General features: G+C 45.7%; 1 protein-coding gene across 1 annotated transcript in view; it reads left to right on the top strand.

The window, feature by feature from the left end:
* The first annotated feature begins 1,451 nt into the window (after positions 1-1,451).
* COPG2 (COPI coat complex subunit gamma 2) overlaps positions 1,452-23,342 on the top strand; it is a 25,860-nt gene continuing 3,969 nt past the window's right edge. Inside the window, exons 1-20 of the mRNA XM_038154829.1 lie at positions 1,452-1,541; positions 4,980-5,032; positions 6,064-6,144; positions 6,414-6,485; positions 7,545-7,624; positions 8,395-8,470; positions 10,074-10,166; positions 10,690-10,776; positions 11,803-11,960; positions 12,823-12,956; positions 13,617-13,684; positions 14,150-14,338; positions 15,265-15,360; positions 17,502-17,745; positions 19,053-19,128; positions 20,382-20,485; positions 20,998-21,123; positions 21,683-21,745; positions 22,098-22,237; positions 22,407-22,578. Coding sequence (XP_038010757.1) covers positions 1,505-1,541; positions 4,980-5,032; positions 6,064-6,144; positions 6,414-6,485; positions 7,545-7,624; positions 8,395-8,470; positions 10,074-10,166; positions 10,690-10,776; positions 11,803-11,960; positions 12,823-12,956; positions 13,617-13,684; positions 14,150-14,338; positions 15,265-15,360; positions 17,502-17,745; positions 19,053-19,128; positions 20,382-20,485; positions 20,998-21,123; positions 21,683-21,745; positions 22,098-22,237; positions 22,407-22,578 — 2,149 coding nt within the window. The 5' untranslated portion in view covers positions 1,452-1,504. The remainder of the gene's footprint in view (positions 1,542-4,979; positions 5,033-6,063; positions 6,145-6,413; positions 6,486-7,544; positions 7,625-8,394; positions 8,471-10,073; positions 10,167-10,689; positions 10,777-11,802; positions 11,961-12,822; positions 12,957-13,616; positions 13,685-14,149; positions 14,339-15,264; positions 15,361-17,501; positions 17,746-19,052; positions 19,129-20,381; positions 20,486-20,997; positions 21,124-21,682; positions 21,746-22,097; positions 22,238-22,406; positions 22,579-23,342) is intronic.

Genomic DNA, 23,342 nt, shown 5'->3' with positions numbered 1-23,342 from the left:
TTCTCGTATTTTAGGGAAAACTTAGTCACATTCCCAGCACTGCCCGTGTCCCCAGGTGCCACATGCACAGGGTGTTTAATCCCTCTGGGAATGGGGACAGGCTTTTCCCGGAAAGGATTTTCCCTAAATCCAACCTAAACCTTCCCTGGAACAACTTGAGGCAGTTTTTTTGCTTCTCTCAAAAAACTTGAGGCAGTTTTTTTTTGCTTAAGGGGCTCAAATGCTTGGTGTGTTACGAGAGTTATGTGTGAGTTACACATGAGTTACACATGAGTTACATGGGAATTACTTGGGAATTACATGGGAATTACATGGAAATTACGTGTCAGTTCCTTGTGAGTTACACATGAATTACATGGGAATTACTTGGGAATTACATGGGAATTACCTGGAAATTACATGTCAGTTCCTTGTGAGTTACACATTAATTATATGGGAATTACTTGGGAATTACATGGGAATTACTTGGGAATTACATGTCAGTTCCTTGTGACTTACACATGAGTTACATGGGAATTACATGGGAATTGGGAATTAAATGGGAATTACATGGAAATTATATGGGAATTACTTGGGAATTGCATGGGAATTACCTGGAAATTACGTGTCAGTTCCTTGTGAGTTCCACATGAGTTACATGGGAATTAATTGGGAATTACCTGGGATTTACATGTGAGTTCCACATGAGTTAAGTGGGACATTAATGAGAATCCTTTTTTTTTTGCTAATGGGCCCAAATGGCTGTTTTGTCTGAGTTACACAAGAGTTACTGCTGAGTTCCTTGTGAGTCACGTGGAATTACTTGCGATTTACTTTGGATTTATATCTGAGTTCCTTGCATGTTACACATGAGTTACATGGAAATTAATTGGGAATTACTTGGGATTCACATGGGAGTTCCTCATGAATTACTTGGGACATTAATGGCAATCCTTTTTTTTTTTTTTGCCAGTGGGCACAATGGTTTTTTTGCCTTGGGAGTTAACTCTGTTAACTTGTTAACACGTGAGTTACATGGGAATTAATTTGTATTTGCCGAGGTGCTTGGTTGCCATGGCAGTAAAGTTGAGTTACATAAGAGTTACACAGGAGTTACTTGTGACTTACCCCGGCTTTTGCCAAAGGCCCCAGGGGGTTGGATTGTCGCGTCAATTCGATGTCAATTCCATGTGAATTCCACATAAATTCCTTGTGAACTCCACATGAGTTTCCGTTTCCCGGCCAGGAGCGCAGATGATTTATTTTTTTATCTATTTATTTATCGCTCTGTCCGGCAGCGGAACCTCACTCCCCTCACAAAATAACGGCGCGGCTCCTTTAAGACGCGCCTCTGGCCCCGCCCCTTCAGCGCGCGGGTGGAGGCGTGGCTTGGCGAGGCGAAAGGCTCTGGGATTGATTGACAGCGCTGCTACCCAATCAGATGTCAGAGAGCGGGACGGGGGGCGGGGTTTCCGGCGGGGCTGCTGAGGCGGCGGCGCTCGGAGGGAGCGGGAGCGGGGCCGCCATGATCAAGAAGTTCGATAAAAAGGACGAGGAGTCCGGTACGGGGGGGCTGGGGGCGAGGGGAGCGGTGCTGGGGCGAGGAAGGGGCTGAGGTGACAGCGGGGATTGGGGTGAGGAGGGCGCTGAGGTGAACGCGGGCTGGGGATGAGGGGGCTGAGGGGGATGCCGAGGGGAGGGGATGCTGGGCTGAGGGGATGCTGAGGAAGGTGCTGAGGTGAGGGAGCTGAGGGGGACGCTGAGCTGAGGAGGATACTGAGGTGAGGGAAGTGCTGAGCTGAGGGGATGGTGAGGGAAATGCCGAGCTGAGGGGATGCTGAGCTGAGGGAAGTGCTGAGCTGAGGGGATGCTGAGGGGTATGCTGAGCTGAGGGAGGTGCAGAGCTGAGGGGATGCTGAGGGTGCTACTGAGGTGAGAGGGATGCTGAGGTGAGAGAGCTCAGGGAAATGCCGAGCTGAGGGGATGCTGAGGTGAGGGAAGTGCTGAGCTCAGGGGGATGCTGAGGTGAGGGAGCTCAGGGGGATGGTGAGCTCAGGGTGATGCTGAGGTGAGGGAGCTCAGGGGGATGCTGAGGTGAGGTGAGGGAAGTGCTGAGCTCAGGGGGATGCTGAGGTGAGGGAGCTCAGGGGGATGGTGAGCTCAGGGGGATGCTGAGGTGAGTGAGCTCAGGGGGATGCTGAGCTCAGGGGGATGCTGAGCTCAGGGGGATGCTGAGCTCAGGGGGATGCTGAGCTCAGGGGGATGCTGAGGTGAGGGAGCTCAGGGGGATGCTGAGGTGAGGGAGCTCAGGGGGATGCTGAGCTCAGGGTGATGCTGAGGGAAATGCTGAGCTGAGGGGACGCTGAGCTGAAATAGAATTCCCAGGGAAGCCGTGGCTGCCCCTGGGTCCCTGCAAGTGTCCCAGGCCAGGCTGGTTAGGGAGGAAGGTGTCCCTGCTGATGACAGCGGGTGGAGGTGAACGGTCCCTGGATCTCCCCACAAGCTCTGCCATGGCTGTGTGATCTCTCATCTCTCTCAGCTCATGGGCTGTTTGTGCTTCAGCTGTAAGGACTGGCTGACAAAGTATTTCTCCCCTCTGGTGACAAATCTAAAGGAACTGGGGTCTGTTTGCACAGCTGGTTTCTAGAGAGGATTTTATCCCTGTCTCTGCTCAGTGCAGGTGTTTCATCCCTCAAAAAAAGAGTTGATTACGTGTATTTATCTTTATAGAATAAACCCTATATAATAGAATATACCCTATCTTCTTTTTTTTATTTATAAGTTTTGAATTTTATAGTGTTTTATTAATAAGTTATAAAACAGTTAATTATTTTAATATAAGGTTTTTAAGGCTAAACTATTTAACTAAGAAATTATATTTTAATTAGTTTTACTTTTAATTTAATAACTAATTATTTGGAGTATGTAATGTGGACTTTTTTGTTTAATTACAAAACATTGTTTAAACTTATGAAGAAGAAGGTAAAATAAGAAGGATTAGTTACTGTTCTAAAATTTTAGTTATATATATTATTATATTTTAAAATTTTAAACTCTTAAGTTTTTTACTTAGTGATATTACACACTTCTAATTAAACTGCACGCTTGTACTCTTAGTGTTATTAATTAATTTTGGACATTTTCTTTATGGTTTCAGGTTAAATGTAGAGCTCTCCTGGGGGTTAGAGTTTGTGAGCACAGAAAATGTAAAATTCACAGTCTCTGTGACTCCAGCATCCTGGGACAGTGGGAAATCCCTTCCAAAGGTCTGGAAATTCAATCCAGGAATTAATAATTAAATTCATTCCCTGCAACAACTGAGTTTGAATTTTGAATTTTCCTGTGCTGCTGCTCTGAGCTCCAAATGAGCCCAGCTGCGCTTGAGTTTGTTTCATTTTCAATTTCCTTCTGCTTGGGCTGTGAGAACTGGGGAGTGAATGAGCTGGAAATGAGGAATTCCTGCTGGGGAGAGGAGGAGCAGGAGCAGAACTGAGGCTGGGGGGGATCTGTGGGGCTGAAAAGTGCTTTCAGTGCTGGGCCATGTCCTAGGCTGTGGGGAATTTGTGGGGCTGAAAAGTGGTTTCATTTCTGGGTCATGTCCTGGCTGTGGGGGATTTTTGGGGCTGAAAAGTGGTTTCATTTCTGGGTCATGGCCAGGCTATGGGGGATCTGTGGGGCTGAAAAGTGCTTTCATTTTTGGGTTGTGTCCTGGCTGTGGGGGATTTTTGGGGCTGAAAAGTGGTTTCAGTTCTGGATCATGTCCTGGCTGTGGGGAATTTTTGGGGCTGAAAAGTGGTTTCATTTCTGGGTTGTGTCCTGGGCTATGGGGGATCTGTAGGGCTGAAAAGTGGTTTCGTTCCTGGGCCATGTCCAGGCTCTGGGAGATTTTTGGGGCTGAAAAGTGCTTTCATTTCTGGGTCATGTCCTGTTTGGGGGGGGGCATGTCTATGGGGCTGAAAAGTGGTTTCATTCCTGGGTCATGGCCAGGCTGTGGGGCTGAAAAATTGTTTCAGTTCTGGCTTATGTCCAAGTTGTGGGGGATTTTTGGGGCTGAAAAGTGCTTTCAGTTCTGGGTCATGTCCTGGGTTCTGGGGGATTTTTGGGGCTGAAAAGTGGTTTCATTTCTGGGTTGTGTCCTGGGCTCTGGGGGATTTTTGGGGCAGAAAAGTGCTTTCAGTGCTGGGCCATGTCCAGGCTGTGGGGGATTTGTGGGGCTGAAAAGTGCTTTCAGTCCTGGGTCATGGCCTATGCTGTGGGGGATTTTTGGGGCTGAAAATTGGTTTCATTTCTGGGTCATGTCCTGGGCTATGGGGGATTTTTGGGGCTGAAAAGTGCTTTCATTTCTGAACCATGTCCTGGCTGGGGGGGGTCTATGGGGCTGAAAAGTGCTTTCAGTTCTGGTCATGTCCAGGCTGTGGGGGATCTGTGGGGCTGAAAAGTGGTTTCAGTGCTGGATCATGTCCTAGGCTGTGGGGGATCTGTGGGGCTGAAAAGTGGTTTCAGTGCTGGATCATGTCCTAGGCTGTGGGGAATTTGTGGGGCTGAAAAGTGGTTTCAGTGCTGGATCATGTCCTAGGCTGTGGGGAATTTGTGGGGCTGAAAAGTGCTTTCAGTTCTGGGTCATGTCCTGGACAGCCGCTCTGGTGTTGGTGCCTGAAGGAATAAAAACAGGTGGGTTAGGAAAGTAGGAAAAAGTTTTATGCAAAGGCCATTTAGGTATTAAAAATATTAGGTAAATAAAAGGTATTAAATAAAAGCTATTACAGGTATTTTAAATAGCAAACAATTTTCTTCCTCTCAGGTTTTTGGTTTTTTTTACCTTTATTCTTTCTGTAACTCTGAATATAAGTGGATTCAAAGCTGTTGATGGCCAACATCAGTTATTCAGAGAGGAATATCACTGGTTTGAGGTGGTTTGGTGAAATTTTGGGGCTGTTCCTGCATGTTCAGGGCTGCTGGGGTGTGAGGAATTCATTGCTGAGAGGTCTCTGTTTCCTCAGGTAGTGGCTCCAATCCTTTCCAGCATCTGGAGAAGAGTGCTGTGCTTCAGGAGGTAGGAATAATAACCCCAGGAATATGCTGTGAAATTAATGATCTTCTGCTTCAGGAGGCATTGCAGAATGGTTGTGGGGAAAATCAATTCATAGAATTAATTGAAACCCACACAAAGTGTCAATAAATTAATTTTATCTACAGTAATGAGGGGTTTTTTAGGGTAATTAGGTGACACGTGGCTTCTGCCTTCCATATGGACATGTGGCATCTCAGGGGGCTCTTCCTGAAGAGAAAATGTTTTATTTTGAGGCATTTTTGCCAGTTCCAGATGGCAAATTGAGTTGTTTGTGCTTTGTTCAAACAAAAGATGCAAGAACACATTCTCTGAGACTCATATTTAATACAAATAAAAATTACAAATTCTCTGCTGGAAACAGATTCATTTAATTTTGGACACATTCTCTGAGACTCATATTTAATACAGATAAAAATTACAAGCTCCTAAGCTGGAAACAAATTCATTTAATTTTGGACACATTCTCTGAGACTCATATTTAATACAAATAAAAATTACAAGCTGCTTGGCTGGAAACAGATTCATTTAATTTTGGACACATTCTCTGAGACATATATTTATTACAAATAAAAATAAGCTGCTTGGCTGGAAACAAATTCATTTAATTTTGAGCACATTCTCTGAAACTCATATTTAATACAAATAAGAATTACAAGCTCCTCAGATTCTTTTAATTTTGGACACATTCTCTGAGACTCATATTTAATACAAATAAAAATTACAAGCTGCTTGGCTGGAAACAGATTCATTTAATTTTGGACACATTCTCTGAGACTCAAATATATTTAATACAAATAAAAATTAGAAGCTCCTAAGGTGAAAACAAATTTGTTTAATTTTGAACACATTCTCTGAGACTAATATTTAATACAAATAAGAATTACAAGCTCCTCAGACTCATTTAATTTTGATTCATTTAATTTTGAATTAAACAGATTCATTTAATTTTGATGTTGAAAGAGAAATCATTCTTGTTGGGATCTATTCAAGCAGAATTTCTGTTTCGTTTCCAGGCACGGCTCTTCAATGAGACCCCAATAAACCCAAGAAGATGCCTTCACATCCTTACCAAGATCCTGTACCTGCTGAACCAGGTAACTGCTGGGATTTCTCTCCATCCAGAATGAATTTGAATCGTATTTTAGTGGGAAATAAATAATATTTGTAGTGGGAAGGATGTTTTCCACAGGGGAAACTCCTTGGGAAACTTCCATCCCTGTGGAGGGCATTTAGAGTGGGGAGAACTGGGGAAGGAAAGGATGGTTTCTTACAGGAGAAAATCTCCAAGGAGAGATTCCTGGAGTGTGGGAGGCTGCCAGAAAAGGAGCTGGATAATTCTGCCTTTCCTCTCTGCCGGTTCCAGGGTGAACACTTCGGAACCACGGAAGCCACGGAAGCTTTTTTTGCCATGACCAGATTGTTCCAGTCGAACGATGTAAGGAGCCGCTGCTCTGCCTCTCCCTGCTCCTGCCCGGGCTTGCAGGAGCTGCCAATTCCAGTTTCTTCCACTTCATTTCCAATTCCAAACTCTCAGAATTTGGGCTGTGGGAGGCCAGCACTGCGCAGGAGGAGCTCTGGAGGCAGCTGCTGGTTTGGAAAGGAAGCCCTGGGTGGTGACACGTGGTTGTTGGGTGGGGGTGGAGGTGGGCTCTGAGTTCATTGCTGCTGTAAAAGAGGGGTAACGACAAAGCCTGAGTTTACAAATTTCTTCCCCTTGCAAATCACCAGCTGCTTCCTTGAAAACAGAATTCTGAAAGTGCCTGCAGGTCAAAGGCTGCTGCTCCTCGGGGCGTGGATCAGCCTTGATCTCATCGAAGGGATGAGAGCACCCTAAAAATCGGGAATTGGGTTTGGGAAGTCAGCTTTGGCTCAGCAGGACGTAAAGTCCTCCTGTGATCCCTTCTGCAGGGTGGGAGAGCTCAGAGCAGTGTGTGTCATGGCATGGGGCTCGTTCATTTGAATTTGAAAGGGTTTGCTCCTTAGGGATTTGTCCAAGGAAGGTGTAGATGTTCAAAGATGTGATGAACAGTTTTGGAAGTACAGGGTGTTTGAGGTGTTTCTCATATCCACATCTAAAAAGTAAAGAAGTTTTTAAAATAGAAAGTTAATTGTTGTCCAAGACTTAATGTCAACACTCCACGTTGTTGTTTTATTTTTTTACAATAACAAAGTTATTTTCAATGCTTTTAACTGATGATTGTGAGACTTCTGAGTCCAGATATGCTGCATCACTTCTTTGATAATTATAATGAATTTTTGTATTAGCTCTTACCGTTTTACAAAATATCAATGTCTTCCTCTTCTGATTTGTTTGATATCAGGGAATTTGGCTCTTTCCCAGGGGTCAAATGTTCTTCTACGCTTTTAACTTTGAATTGAAACCAATGTGTTTTGTTTAAAAGCTTATTTCTCTTTTGAAAAATAAGCTTTTAAAAATGAACATTTATCTTTTAAAACTCCTAATTACCACTGAGTTTGGTCTTTTTCTTCACAGCAAACCCTCAGAAGAATGTGTTACCTCACAATCAAAGAGATGGCCAATATCTCTGAGGATGTCATCATTGTCACCAGCAGGTGGGACACCCTCCAGAACCAGGGAAAAAGGGATTTTTTCCCCCTGGAAAAGGGGCTGCAGCTCCCTGGCTTTGGAGCTGCTGCAGCGCTGAGGTTTTATAGGGATGCAGCAGTTCTGTGACACACACTCTGAAATGTTATTTTGTTCCCACTCTGTGAAGAATTCAGTTTATCAAATGGTTGTTACTTTGTTTTCTTGTGGTTAAGGGTGTTGGGGTTTTTTTTAATTCTTATTTTGTCGGAGTTTAGGCTGTGACATTGCAGTCAGAGCAAGCAAAGAAAAGCAGAGCAAAGCCCAGTTCATTCTAATTCTAATTTTTTAAGAGTGAACTCTTAATTTTTTGACTGCAAAAACAGAGATTGCGGCTGTTGCAAGAGCAAAAATTGGATCTGTTACTGGATTGCTGAACAGCTGTAGAAATATGTAAAATAAACCAAACTGAACTTTGCTCACTGTTTCTAAATCAAAATTCCATGTGGAACAAGCAGCAGCACCAAGAAACAGAATGAGCTAAACAAAGCAGGCCATGGCAAAGCAGTTCAGGGGACTGTGCATTTACAGCTCTGTGTCTCCCCGGGTTTTGATTGATACATCTGAAATTAAGCTGATTTAAAATTAAGATTATTGAGATTGATAAACCTCAAATTAAGCCGATCATGAAGAGGTTGTTCCTCAGCAGAGCCAGGGCAGCTCAGTGGGGTGAATGTCACACAAGCACTGAGTTTGGGGGTGGGCAGGGGGTATTAACAGGATGTTTTGGTGCTTTCAGTCTGACCAAAGACATGACAGGGAAGGAGGATGTCTATCGAGGCCCGGCCATCCGAGCTCTGTGCAGGATCACTGATGTGAGTACAGCCTGGGCACTCTGGGGGAGAGCTGGTGAGAGCCTCTGAATCCCAAAACTGCCCTCTTGTAGGGTGCATTTCACAGCAGTGCTGGAACTGCTGCTTTATGGAGGGCTGCTCAGTGCTTTGTGCCATTTCCAGCAGCTCTGTGGGGCTGGAGCACTGGGAATGTGCAGCTGGAAGGATTGGGATCTCCAGTTTCTATCTGGGGTTGCTGCACTCAATGCCCTGTGCCATTTCCAGGAGAAATGTGGCGCTGGAGCACTGGAATGTGCAGCTGGAAGGTTTGGAAGCTCCAGTTTCTATCTGAGATTGGTCTTCTTGATGCCCAGTGCAATTTCCAGGAGAAATATGGTGCTGGAGCACTGCAATGAGCAGCTGGAAGGTTTGGGAGCTCCACTTTCTCTCTGAGATTGATTGTCTTGATGCCCAGTGCCATTTCCAGGAGCTCTGGTGCTGGAGCACTGCAATGAGCAGCTGGAAGGTTTGGGAGCTCCACTTTCTCTCTGGGGTTGCTCTGCTCAATGCCCAGTGCCATTTCCAGCAGCTCTGTGACACTGGAGCACTGGAATGAGCAGCTGGAAGGTTTGGAAGCTCCAGTTTCTATCTGAGATTGGTCTTCTTGATGCCCAGTGCCATTTCCAGGAGAAATATGGTGCTGGAGCACTGGGAATGTGCAGCTGGAAGGTTTGGGAGCTCCAGTTTCTATCTGAGATTGGTCTTCTTGATGCCCAGTGCCATTTCCAGCAGAAATATGGTGCTGGAGCACTGGGAATGTGCAGCTGGAAGGTTTGGGAGCTCCACTTTCTCTCTGAGATTGATTGTCTTGATGCCCAGTGCCATTTCCAGGAGAAATGTGGGGCTGGAGCACTGGAATGTGCAGCTGGAAGGTTTGGGAGCTCCACTTTCTCTCTGGGGTTGCTCTGCTCAATGCCCAGTGCCATTTCCAGCAGCTCTGTGACACTGGAGCACTGGAATGAGCAGCTGGAAGGTTTGGGAGCTCCAGTTTCTATCTGAGATTGGTCTTCTTGATGCCCAGTGCAATTTCCAGGAGAAATATGGTGCTGGAGCACTGGGAATGTGCAGCTGGAAGGTTTGGGAGCTCCACTTTCTCTCTGAGATTGATTGTCTTGATGCCCAGTGCCATTTCCAGGAGCTCTGGTGCTGGAGCACTGCAATGAGCAGCTGGAAGGTTTGGGAGCTCCACTTTCTCTCTGAGATTGATTGTCTTGATGCCCAGTGCCATTTCCAGGAGCTCTGGTGCTGGAGCACTGGAATGAGCAGCTGGAAGGTTTGGGAGCTCCAGTTTCTCTCTGGGGTTGCTCTGCTCAATGCCCAGTGCCATTTCCAGGAGCTCTGTGACACTGGAGCACTGGAATGTGCAGCTGGAAGGTTTGGGAGCTCCAGTTTCTCTCTGGGGTTGCTCTGCTGGTTCCTTTGTCACTGACCCTTCAGGTCCAGGCTGCTCAAACCCACCACCTTGCAGAATCAACTCCAGATTTTTGCTGAGCTCCTTTGAACGTGGATTTTTGCTTTCTGCTGCTTTTATCCTCTTTTTCCAAAGCACCCACAGTTCCCCTTTTCCCTGTTTTCCCCTTGCCAGGGTACAATGCTCCAAGCCATTGAGAGGTACATGAAACAGGCCATTGTGGACAAAGTCCCTGGCGTGTCCAGCTCTGCACTGGTGTCTTCCTTGGTAAGCAAAGCAGAAGGTTTTTGTAAATCTGGTGTTTTGTCAGGCTGGGAAGGTGACTCTGCTGTGTTTGTTTTGGTTTTTTCTCTGAGGTGTTTCTTCATCTCACTGGAAAATAAGAAAAAACAGTTTCCTTTCTCTCCTTCAATCCCTTTCTTAACATTTGAGTACACCAATCATAACAGTTTCTAGTGCAAACTAGTGCAGAATGCTCAGATTTCTGCAGTCAGTGTAAAACATGAATTTATCTGGGGAGAGGCCATGAAATCACCTGCTGAAACTGCAGTTCAGGATTATTTCTGCTGCTAGGCACCAGGAGGGCAAGGTGAAGGAATCCACTCTGATTTCCTCTCCCTTTTGGAGGAGAAAAGGCTGGGGAAGGTCTCATGAGGGAATGTTTTTATTAATGGACGTGGGGCATGGTATTTTGGGACTGAGATGGAGGGAAATGCAGTTTCCAGGGGTTCAGGGTGAAGAGTGGCTGTGAAATGCTGGGAGCTTGTCTCCAATCTCAATTCTTTTGCAGCACATGATGAAGATCAGCTACGATGTGGTCAAAAGGTGGATCAACGAAGCTCAGGAAGCAGCTTCCAGTGACAACATCATGGTACAGGTGTGTTTGAGGGTGGCTGTCCCTAAAAATTCTGGGGGGGGCTTAGTGGTATTCTGGCAGTTCTGAAGAAAACTTCAGGAAAAAAAAAATCTTCTTTTCCTTTAGTCTTTTAAAAGCAAGGATTGGGATTTTTGGGAAGCAACTTAACAGTTTAAAAAAATTAATGAATTTTTCCATGATGCCAGCACAAGATTGTTAATTAAGAGCTGGTTCTGGAGTTCTCTTCCCTTTTTCCTGCTAAATTTCTGGGAGCTGGAATGCTGCTGCCTGTCCCACAGTGCTTCTTTCAGAAGGGGTTTGAATCTGAGTGCTCAAAAAGTGGGAAATTATCTCACTGCTTCTCAATGAGCATTTCTTGGCCTTCAGAAAATTTGCCAGATGCAAAAGATGAACCCAAATATCAGCAAGATCTCCTCAAAAATTTTTGCACAGATATTCCAGACATGTGTTAAAAATTATTCTGTGTGTTCAGGACATGGAATTATTCTGTCTGTTGCAAAGTCATGATCAGAAAAATTCTGTAAAATCAGCTTTGTTCTTGCCCACTTAGCAGCTTCATTAAGCCTTGCAGTAAATCAGTTCTATGGGAGGAAAAAAAAAAAAAACCAACCCAAAATAATTTGGCAAGGAACTAGAAATGTCCCTTTGTGCTTCCATCAAAAGGGCCTCAAGGATTTTTGTGAGGTCAGCTGTGTTTTCAAGGCCTTGGGATATCCTGGACGTGGAGTTCATTAGGAATGCAGGAATTACTGTGCAAAGCTGAAACCTTTGAAGTGATGAGATTTAATGGGAGGGGGAAAAAAGGAAATAAATTAACTTTGTGGCTCTTTGGATCTTCAGGAATAGTTGAGAGTGGACAGAAAGGGCAAGGAAACGTTGCAGATCTTTGCAACTTGTCAGGAAACTCAGCTCAGTTGAGGTTAGAAGGTATTTCTGCCAGGAAAGGGCAATAATTCCCCCTCTTTTGATGTTCCAGTGTGGATTTTGCAGCTGTACTCAGTGTACCCTCTGTTTCCCATCCCATAGTATCATGCTCTGGGGCTGCTCTATCACCTTAGGAAAAACGACCGCCTGGCTGTCTCCAAGATGCTGAACAAATTCACCAAATCTGGCCTGAAATCCCAGTTTGCCTACTGCATGCTGATCAGGATTGCCAGCAAACTCCTCAGGGAGTCTGAAGAGGGGTAAGGGGCAGGATTTAAATCACAGAAATTGATGAAGGTTTGGAAATAGTGGTGGTTATTTTAGTGTTTGTGGAAATCTCCACAGAGACTGAGCTGTAGTGCTGGGATGATGCAGGGACTTCATCTTAAAGGGGTTTTCCAGCCTAAAAGATCCTGGGATTGTTGGGTTTGTAGCCATCAAAGCCTTGGACTTGATCTTAAGGGGTTTTCCCATCCTAAAATCCTGGGATTGTTGTGTTTGTGGCCATGAAAGTCTTGGACTCAAAGGGGTTTTTCCAGCCTAAAAGATCATGGGATGGTTGTGTTTGTCGCCATGAAAGCCTTGGGCTTGATCTTAAATGGGTTTTTCCAACCTAAAAGATTCTGGGATTGTTGTGTTTGTAGCCATCAAAGCCTTGGACTTGATCTTAAATGGGTTTTTCCAGACTAAAATCTTGGGATCTTCTTTTGTGGCCATGAAAGTCTTGGACTCAAAGGGATTTTTCCAGCCTAAAAGATCCTGGGATTGTTGTGTTTGTGGCCATGAAAGTCTTAGACTTGATCTTAAAAGGACTTTTCCATCCTAAACCCCTGGGATTGTTGTGTTTCTAGCCACAAATGTCTTAGATTCAAAGGGGTTTTTCCAAACTAAAAGATCGTGGGATTGTTGTTTGTGGCCATGAACATCTTGGACTCAGTCTTAAAGGGATTTTCCTGTCCTAAAATCCTGGGATGGTTGTGTTTGTAGCCACAAATGTCTTGGATTCAAAGGGTTTTCCCATCCTAAACCCCTGGGCTTGCTGTGTTTGTAGCCATGAAAGTCTTGGACTCAATCTTAGAGGGATTTTCCCACCCTAAACCCCTGGGGTTGCTGTGTTTGTAGCCATGAAAGTCCCCTGTTTGACTTCATCGAGAGCTGCCTGAGGAACAAGCACGAGATGGTGATTTATGAGGCTGCCTCTGCCATCATCCACCTGCCAAACTGCACTGCCAGGGAGCTGGCACCTGCTGTGTCAGGTTGGTCACAGCCCTTTGTACCCCTGAAACAGCTGAAATCAAGAAATTTGGAGAAAATCCTGCAGAATTCTAATACCCAAACTCTGGTTTTCTGGTAATTTGGGGTTCAAGGTCCTTTAATCCCAAGTTAAAGGGCTTTTGGGTGAGATCCCTTTTCCATGCAGAGGTTTAGATAAATGCCATTAGAGGTGGCAGGGGGGTGATGCTTGTCTCTATCCAGCTGCAGGAATTTGGGATGGGAGGGAATCATGGTTTGGGTTGGAAGGGACCTTAAAGATCACCCACTGCCGTGGCAGGGACACCTTCCACTGTCCCAGTGTGCTCGAAGCCCTGTCCTACCTGGCCTGGGACATTTCTGGGGTGGAACAACCACGGATTCTGTGGGAAAACTCTCCTCCAGCTGGAATACAGAACTGGAATGTAGAGGCAAGCGAGCCACAGTGGGATAAAAGCCAGGCAGTGGGACAAAAACCAGGAGTTTCTTTCTAACCTGTGTGCTAAATGCTGCATGGAGCTGCATGGATATTTAGCAGTGTGTAGTTGGAGATATATTAGACATTCTACTCTATTTCCTTTCTTTGAAAGAGAAGTCTTTGGTTTTTGGTTGGTTTTTTTTTTCCATATCTTTATTTTTTGGTTGTTTTTTTTTTCCTTTCCCAGTGTTGCAGCTTTTCTGCAGTTCTCCCAAGCCTGTCCTGCGCTACGCAGCCGTGCGGACCCTCAATAAAGTGAGTGCTTCCAAACCTCCAAACAAGCTTCATTCTCTGAGAGCAGGGGCAGCCAGCAGTGCCTAATGATGTGTGTGTTACCTCAAGCACAGCAGCTGCCCTTGGGATGGCTTTATTTGGAATTTTTCCATGCTGGAGAATTGGCTTTTCTTTGGGACAGAAATCTTTCCTGCGTTCAGGCTGTCTTTGCTCATTTTGGGACCATGGGATATCACAGTTTGATAATCTGTGAGCTTTCAGCCGGAATCCTGGATATTTAATATTACAAAAATCCATTTGAAGGAAATACTCTGATTTCAGAGCTGCACAACACAGCAGCAAAAATTTGAGACTCAAACCCACGAGCTGTAACTTAAAATCCATTTGAAACACTGCAACCAAACCCCCTGAGCTCTGCTTGCCTCCACTGCTTTGAACTGCAGGATGCGACGCCTCCCCCATAATCGTGGAATTCGTTCCTTGCAGGTGGCCATGAAGCATCCATCTGCAGTCACTGCCTGCAACCTGGACCTGGAGAACCTCATCACCGACTCCAACAGGAGCATCGCCACGCTGGCCATCACCACGCTGCTGAAGACTGGCAGCGAGAGCAGCGTGGACAGGCTCATGAAACAGATCTCCTCCTTCGTGTCAGAAATCTCAGATGAGTTTAAGGTGTGGCACTGGAGGCCTCTGCTCTTTCCAGCTGCAGGTTTTTCTCCCGTTCTTGTTTATTTTTTTTTTTTTTTTAAATGAAGCTTTTCCTGTTTGTCGGTGGTTTAGTCTGGCAGGGTAAAATTCAGAATTTCCTTTCCAGCTTAATTATCTTTGTATGCCTTCCTCCCGCCACTCCAAGGAAGGAAGAATATCATTTGGTGCTTTCCTGGCTCCTGTGCAATATCCTGCAAATCTTGTGCTTCCTTTGGGTTCTTCTAGAGAGGAGGATGGATTTTAAGTGAGTTTGTATCACATCAGTCTTGATGCATAGTTAGGAAACTGTGCTAATTATGAATTTCTACCTAATTTGTAAAATTTGTAAGCTGGTAAGAAATTGGTGCACAGTTTGGAAACTGTGTTAATTATGAATTTCTACCTAATTTGTAAGATTTGGAAGCTGGTAAGAAATTGGTGCACAGTTTGGAAACTGTGTTAATTATGAATTTCTGCCTAATTTGTAAGTTTTATTGTGACTAAACTGGTGAGAAATTGGTTCAGGATGGTTCAGTTGTACCTGTTACATCATGAGGAGCACAGCTCTGCAAAATCAGTCTGCTTCAAGTGGCTTTAAGTCCTTGTTTTTATGAGAAAAATAAGTATTAGACGAGTTTGAAATTGCAAAGAGTTTTAATGACAGAACATGACAAATTAAAATGGGATAAGGGAGCAAGGAAGGACTTAGAGTTAATGCATTCCATCCCAAAGTCCAGTCTTTTTAGCAGAGCCAGGCCTTGCACACCCTGGCACAAACCCTGAGAATCCACCAGCTGATTTTTTTATCCTTGTGCATGGATTGAATCGCTCAAGGTGACAACCTGAGATAAAAGCCTGTGTTTTCCTAGGGAAATGAGCACATGACCCACGTCCTTCTGTGTCCCCTGCAGGTTGTGGTGGTGCAGGCCATCAGTGCCCTGTGCCAGAAGTACCCTCGGAAGCACAGCGTGATGATGACCTTCCTCTCCAACATGCTCAGGGATGACGTACGTGTGACACCTGCTCTGGGGAGGGGCTTTGGCAGGATTTTGGCAGGTTTGGACCTGCTTGGTGATGGGAAGGGTCTCTTCTGTCACTGGGTGCACAGGGAGGTGGGGCTGAGCGATTGCAGCTCCTGGTGGGTCAGACCTGTGTGAAATGCTCAGGAATTGGTGATGCCTTGGAGAGGCTCCCTAGGGCAGAGGCAGACGGGATTAAGAGAATAAAATGAGTGTTTAATAAAGGCCTTCTACAGGTACCCCTGGTGCCTTGAGAGGCTGCCTGGAGCAGAGGCTGGCCAGAGGTGGGGCAGTAAAGTCGGGGTTCATTGAAGGCCTTCAGCAGGTGCCCCTGGTGCCTCGAGAGGCTGCCTGGAGCAGAGGCTGGCCACAGGTGGAGCAGTAAAGTCGGGGTTCATTGAAGGCCTTCAGCAGGTACCCCTGGTGCCTTGAGAGGCTGCCTGGAGCAGAGGCTGGCCAGAGGTAGAGTAGTAAAGTCAGGATTTATTGAAGGCCTTCAGCAGGTGCCCCTGGTGCCTCGAGAGGCTGCCTGGAGCAGAGGCTGGCCAGAGGTGGAGCAGTAAAGTCAGGATTCATTGAAGGCCTCCATGGACACACCTTGGGCAGTGCAGGAGCCCAGCCGTGGCTCCACCCGGGATGGACTCTGAGTCACGAGTGTTCACACTTTTAGGAGTGTTGCTCCATTCCCATCTTGGGGTTCATTGTCCAGTTCCAGCTCCAGGTTGTGCAGTCCCATCCTCCCAGACTGCTCCCCTCAGTTCCCTGTTGTTTTGGGCCTGAGGCTGCCCAGAAGCCGAGGGGCTGGGGAAGGATTGCTGGGTCTGACTGAGCCGTGAGGAGAACTTGCTGACACTTTGTATGAAGCTCAGAGTTCCACACTAGTGCAGTACAGAATCTGGAAAATAAGGAATATAAAACTTAAGGCATCACTCCTTGGCCAGTCAGAAGCCTTCCAGAGGCTACACCCAGCATGGATGATGGTCACAAGTTTTTCAGTTAAAAGTTTGGTCCATTTTCATATCAGAGGTTAATCCTCCAATTCCAGCTCCTGGTAATGAAGTCATGTACCCCAAATTTGCTCCCCCCCAAAGTCACTTTTATTTATACTTTTCAGAGCCTGAGGCTGTAGGGTGTCTGTAGTTATGATACTTTATGAAAATCCCTTTGCTAGGAATTTCTTCTCCTGAGAAGCTGAAGGGCCTCAGCTTCAAGTGTGAACAATTTGTGATCTGCTGCTGTGGGATGCAGCAGGTGCTTCCTCCATTGGTCCGTGTGGGATGTTTCTGCTTGGTGGCCAATCGAGGGGGCAGCAGCTCTGGGACTCTGGGACTCACAGAACTTTGTTATTCGTTCCTTTTGGGCTCTGCACTCACAGAACTTTGTTATTCGTTCCTTTTGGGACTCTCTGGAGTCACAGAACTTTGTTATTCGTTCCTTTTGGGACTCTCTGGACTCACAGAACTTTGTTATTCGTTCCTTTTGGGACTCTCTGGACTCACAGAACTTTGTTATTCGTTCCTTTTGGGACTCTCTGGACTCACAGAACTTTGTTATTCGTTCCTTTTGGGACTCTCTGGAGTCACAGAACTTTGTTATTCGTTCCTTTTCGGACTCTCTGGACTCGCAGAACTTTGTTATTCGTTCCTTTCTATTCCTGTCTCACCTTCTGATGAATCTTTCTCTCTGTTCTTTGCAGTACAGTTATAGTGTGGTTTTTTATATAATATATCTCATGATATAATAAACCAGCCTTCTGAAATGGAGTCAGGATCTCTCCTTCCCTTCACCAAGTCCTGCCTGCCCTGAAAACCACCACATCAGGTGTCCTTGAGTTTCAGGTCTAGAGGGATTGTTTTGTCTGGCCAAAATGTGAGGACAGTAGCTAACACTCTGTATGGAGTGTGGAGTTACACCCTAAAGCAGTACAGGATTTGAGAAACATAAAAGCTAAAATCCTAATGCTGAGGATGCTCAGAGGGCTGGGAATGCCCTGTGAGCTCATCCAGCCCCCTTTTCCCCCCCATTTTGTACAAATGATTGTTTTCTGCGTGGGAAGCAGTCACTGAAGCATGAAGGAGCTGAGCACGGCTCCAAGCCAGGCCTCACTGTCCCTGCTTTCCCTTTGCCAGGGTGGCTTTGAGTACAAGAGAGCCATTGTGGACTGCATCATCAGCATCATCGAGGAGAACCCCGAGAGCAAGGAGGCAGGCCTGGCTCACCTGTGCGAGTTCATCGAGGACTGCGAGCACACCGTGCTGGCCACCAAGATCCTGCACCTGCTAGGCAAGGAGGGCCCCAGGACCCCCTGCCCCTCCAAGTACATCCGCTTCATCTTCAACAGGGTGGTGCTGGAGAACGAGGCTGTGAGGGCTGGTGAGTGCAGCTCCAGCCTGCAGTGCTGGCTCCTGGCCTTTGCTCAACCTGGAAATGAAATTCAAGATAATTTTAGAAAGGTGTCCTGGTTTAGGGCAAATCTGGGAGAAAATCTCCAAAGGGGTTTCTCAAAAACCCCTTTGAGAGAGTGGAACGAGGCTGTGAGGGCTGTGAGTGCAGCTCCAGGCCTGTGGTTCTGGCTCCTTGCCTTTTCCTCAAACTAGAAAGGAACTTTGAGAATTTTAGCAAGGAGGTGTCCTGGTGTCGGGTAAATTTGAGAGAAAACCTCCAAAGGGGTTTCTCTAGAAAGCAGATTCCAGCAGCCCCACACCGTGCTGGCCACCAAAATCCTGCACCTGCTGGGCAAGGAGGGCCCCAGGGTGGTGCTGGAGTGTGAGGCTGTGAGGGCTGTGAGTGCAGCTCCAGGCCTGTGATTCTGCCTCCTTACCTTTTTGTGAGAATCCCACATGCAAAGAACTCTCAGAACTTTGGGGCTGTAAGCCAAAGCTAAGAATTAAACACAAGATTTGATCTGAGACCTTCGAAAAAACTTCCAAGGTGCTAAAATCGAGAACGTGGGTTTATAGTTTAGAGCAGAGACATGTTAAACTAAGTAAAGTTTAGAGTTTTAAAGGTTAAGATATAGGAAAAATAAAAGTAGTTACAGAGATAAGGAGTTTAGAATGCAGCACTGTAAGTTTGTGTATCATAACATAATTAACTAAAAATCTTACACTATAACATAAATCCATAAAACAAAATATTTAAAGATTAAGTAAAACACGCAAATATCCCTATTAACAGTGTTTTATTAGTCAATAAATCCTTAAAAAGTCTTATAACTTAGAATCTTGTAGCCTTCTAAACCGTACTATATCAATATAAACCAAATTCACCCTTCCTACCTGTGTAAAAAATAAACCACACCATCAAGAACAATTCAAAAATCCCATCTCAGATTCTTCCAGAGTGAATTATCACACCTTTTTCTCAGCCTGGCAATGAAATTCGAAATATTTGTAGTAAGGAGTGTCCTGATGTAGGACAAATTTGGGGGAAAACCTTCAAAGGGGTTTCTCTAGAAAGCAGGTTCAAGCAGCCTCTCCCCCAGCTGGTTTCTGAGCTGTTAAGCTGATCTCGATCACAGAACTATTTCCATGTGGAAATTCAGGAATAGTTGAGTCTTTCCCTAACACGGAAAGGTTTATGGTGTGCAAGTGAAGAGCTGTGTCGATTGAAAGCTCAGACTGTGAGAAGGTTTTTGTGCAGAACGTGGGCTCCTCTGACACCTCCTGTTCTCCCTGCAGCTGCTGTCAGTGCTTTGGCCAAGTTTGGGGCACAGAATGAGAATCTGCTTCCCAGCATCCTGGTGCTGCTGCAGAGGTGAGTGGGGCTGCCTGGGCCTGGGGTGACACGTGTGGCCTGCAGACAAGGTCACAGCAGGCTGGGGCTGCCACTGAGGCTGGCAATCCCAGCTGGGGAGTGGGAAAATGCTTCTCCCACCTTTCCTGCGTGGCTGCAGGGAGCAGAGCACTGCTGGAGGAAGGGAGGGTCACAAGGAAGGGAAGGATGGCATAAGTCATGGAAGTGTGATGGGAATTTGGTCTGAGGACATTGCTCAGGGGGTAATAAATCACAGGGTCATTTGTCACCATAGGACACAAAATGATGACACTGTTGTTCTTAAGGTGAAGGAAAAAGGGAATTTTATTTTTCTGACTGCATTCTAAAAGTGACAGTGGATTGGAGGGTGGCAGTGCCACCTCTCCAATGACACTGGACAAACCAACAGTCTATCAAAATTTTTTCTCCTCCATAAAAGAATGCAAAACAATAAGTTATTCATAGAATTGCGTAAAAAAGTTTGTCACAAGAATGTAAACATCAAAAAGCTTAAAAAAGCTTAAAAAAATCAGAACAGCAGTCATTGATTGTCTTTGGGTTTGAAGAGCTTGAAACTCACCCAGTGCCACCCCTGCCATGGCAGGGCTCCTTCCACTGTGCCAGGGTGCTCCAAGCCCCATCAGCCTGGCCTGGGATCTTCCAGGGATCCACATCTGCCAAGGCCTCCCCATCCTCACAGACAGGAATTTCATGCTCACATCCAACCTAAATCTCTTGTAGTTTGGAGTTGGTTCCCCCTTGTCCTATCAATATCTGTCCATATAAAAAGTCACCCTCCCCCTACAGAGCTTTTCTACACGTGAGCATTTTTAACACCCCTTGGAGCAGGAGAATTCCTATCCAGGTTACTCAGAAATAACATTTGTGTTTCCAGAGCTCTGTCCATATAAAAATTCACCCTCCCCCTACAGAGCTTTTCTACACGTGAGCATTTTTAACACCCCTTGAAGCAGGAGAATTCCTGTCCAGGTTACTCAGAACATTTCTGTTTCCAGAGCTGGGTGTTCCCATGTCACAGGTTCGTGTTTCTTCTTAAGACATGTGCTGTTAATGATTTAATTGAACTCACACCAACTCCTGTGTTGTACAAACACATCTTTGCACAATTTGAAGGTCCCTGGAGGGAGCTCTGACTGTCACTGCAGTATCAAAGGCAGGTTTCTCAGTACCATTTTTAGCTCAGCTCTCTGGTGCCCAGAGCTGGCTGACCTTGTCCCCTTGTCCCCAAACAGGTGCATGATGGACAGCGACGATGAAGTCAGGGACAGGGCAACGTTCTACTTGAATGTCCTGCAGCAGAGACAGCTGGCCCTGAATGCTGCCTACATTTTTAATGGTCAGTGAGAGAAAGGAAACCACTCAGAGCTGTTCATTCACCTGTTTTTCCTGGCCTTAGCACTTCCCTGCCAAGTGTTTGTGCTGAGAGTGGAAGATTTAGCAATCTAAACCTGTCCTGGCTTTGGACACTCCCGGGGATCCAGGGGCAGCCACAGCTGCTCTGGGAATCCTAAATAATCTAAATCTGGGAAGCATGGTCTGGGAGATGGAGCCAGGAGTATGACCTGGGCTTTCATTTCTTGATTTTTGCTCCATCTTTTCCAATCCAAAACGAGGATGAGGGTTGGTTATAAAAACATTTTATGTCTGTGATTGAAAATTCAGGTGAGCAGAGGATTTAATTAGTCCATGTAAAATTCTTGGGAATTAACTGTTTAAGCTTGGCAACTTTGTGTCATCTTCAGAGCAGCTTTATTCCTGCTTTGCCTGTTTAGTGTTTGTTGTGGACCAGCAGTGCCTGGGGCAGTTCCAGCTCTCAAAACCGAATTTTTCTGCCTTTCTGCTCTGCAGGGCTGACAGTCTCTGTTCCTGGGATGGAGAAGGCCCTGCACCAGTACACACTGGAGCCCTCAGAGAAACCCTTTGACATGAAAACAGTTCCCCTGGCTACAGCCCCCATCCTGGAGCAGAAAGCAGGTAACACCCACATTGATGGCATGGCTGAGGCCAGGCTCAGAGCCTCGGGGCTGCTGCTCTCCTTGGCAGGGACAAATCTGTGCATGATCAGCATTTCTTGGTTCCCAGCCCTTGGAAAAGGCCATTCCAGGAGCTCCCAGTCACTCCTCTGGCTTTCTTCCGTGTCCTTCACAATTCTTGAGTATCTTCACTTAGCACAACCAACTTGGGAGTTCTTTTTTTTTTCTCCCCTTTCCTGTTTTAATTTTTTTGGTTAAGGGCTAAGTGGTTTATTCCTTCAGGGCTAAGTGGTTTATTCCTCATAACTCAGCCTTATTTTCTCTACTTTCAATCCAGTATTTCCACCCCCCAAAAAAAAAGATACTTCAGTGTGTGAGGAGCCAGGCTGGCAGTGGTTTGCAGCAGAGTGTGAGAAACATACAGGGAATGTAATAAATATAAGGAAAATGGCATAAGGAAGATAATATAAGGAATATTTAATGGAGATTTAATGGCATTTAAACCTCCTGCATATTTTAGTTGAGACAGAGCACAAAGGATTTGCTTTCTTTCTCCACAGAGATTGCCCTGGTGACCAGCAAACCTGAGAAAGTGGCTCCTTCACGCCAGGATATATTTCAAGGTAGGAGAGATCAGCGGCTGTCCAGAACTGCAGGGGAGCTGCAGAGGGACTGGGGACAAGGACACAGGGAATGGCTTCCCACTGGCGTGGATGGGATCTTGGCCATGAGGAATTCCTGGCTGGGCTGGAATTGCCAGAGCAGCTGGGGCTGCCCCTGCATCCCTGCAGTGTCCCAGGCCAGGCTGGACACTGGGGCTGGAGCAGCCTGGGATGGTGGGAGGTGTCCAGGGAGTGGAACTGGATTATCCTTAATTTTCCTTTCCATCCCAAACCATCCTGGGATTCTCTGAAGTGTTGAATGAGGGCAGGATCAGAACCTTTCCCTGCTGATCCTCTTTTCCTTCCTGCACAGAACAACTGGCAGCCATCCCAGAGTTTAAGGGCCTGGGTCCCTTGTTCAAATCCTCAGAGCCAGTGCAGCTCACAGAAGCAGAAACAGAATATTTTGTTCGCTGCATCAAGCACGTGTTCCCAGCCCACATCGTTTTCCAGGTGAGAGCAGCCACCCCCTTCTCCCAGAGCCCAGCAGGATTTCCCAGAGCTGATCAAAACACAGGAGATTTGCTGCATGCCCTGGAGGGTTTTAGCTGATTTGATGTGAGGGGGATCTCTGGGATGAGGAAGAGTTCGCAAATCCTTTTTTCCGTGTTTGCTGCTGCAGTTTGACTGCACGAACACCTTGAACGATCAGCTCCTGGAGAGAGTGACGGTGCAGATGGAGCCGTCGGACGGCTACGATGTGATCTGCTGCATCCCAGCTCCCAGCCTGGCCTACAACCAGCCTGGCATGTGCTACACCCTGGTCAGGATCCCCCAGGATGACCCCACTGCTGGTGAGAAATTGTGCCCCACAGAGCCCTCAAATGAAGCTTTTGGGGAATGTTGGGGGTGTGGGGTTTGCTTCCTCCTCAGATCCTTGGATTTTTCCTTTCTGTGTGTGTGGTGGATTTAGTTTGAGCTGGGTGGAAATACTGATTTTGTGTAGTGGTTTTGGTTTGTTAATTTGAGATTTTGTGAATTTTGAGGGTTTTTTGGTTAATGTGTTAAAGAGTGTGGTGGGTTTGGTGTTGGTTAATTATTAATGGGTTTCTTTTTTGTTGTGAGATAGGATTAGGAGGAAGATAAAGCAGGTTTAAAACTTGAAAAGGGTATAAAGAAAAACTTATTAACAGTAAATAAAAAGTAATAAGAATTAGAATAATTTTTTAGAATGTTTTTTACATGTACAACTTCTCAGAAGTTACACAAAATCTTTTACATCACTTCCATGGATACCTCCCATACAAAACCACCACAGTGTGTCACAAGTGCTGCTTTTTAGCAAAATCATTTTTATAAACAATCATTTAGCAAATTTTTAAAAATAATCAGCTGTAATATTCTATAATTACTATTATTGTTATTATTTAATCATTTTTATAAATAATTATCCTCCATTTTTGGAGGATTAAAGATGGGTGTTAAAGAGGATTGCAGAGCATGCAGGTAATGGAAACTTGGATTTATGGCCTGGGATCAGTGAAAGGAACACATTTAAAACCTTGGGTGTTTTGTAGTGTTTCAGAACAGAACCACTAAAAGGAAAATGCAGATAGAA

This window comes from Motacilla alba, chromosome 1A, assembly GCF_015832195.1.
Source record: "Motacilla alba alba isolate MOTALB_02 chromosome 1A, Motacilla_alba_V1.0_pri, whole genome shotgun sequence".
Lineage (NCBI taxonomy): Eukaryota > Metazoa > Chordata > Aves > Passeriformes > Motacillidae > Motacilla > Motacilla alba.
Note: the sequence above shows the minus strand (reverse complement) of the source record. Positions and strands in the feature narration are given on the sequence as shown.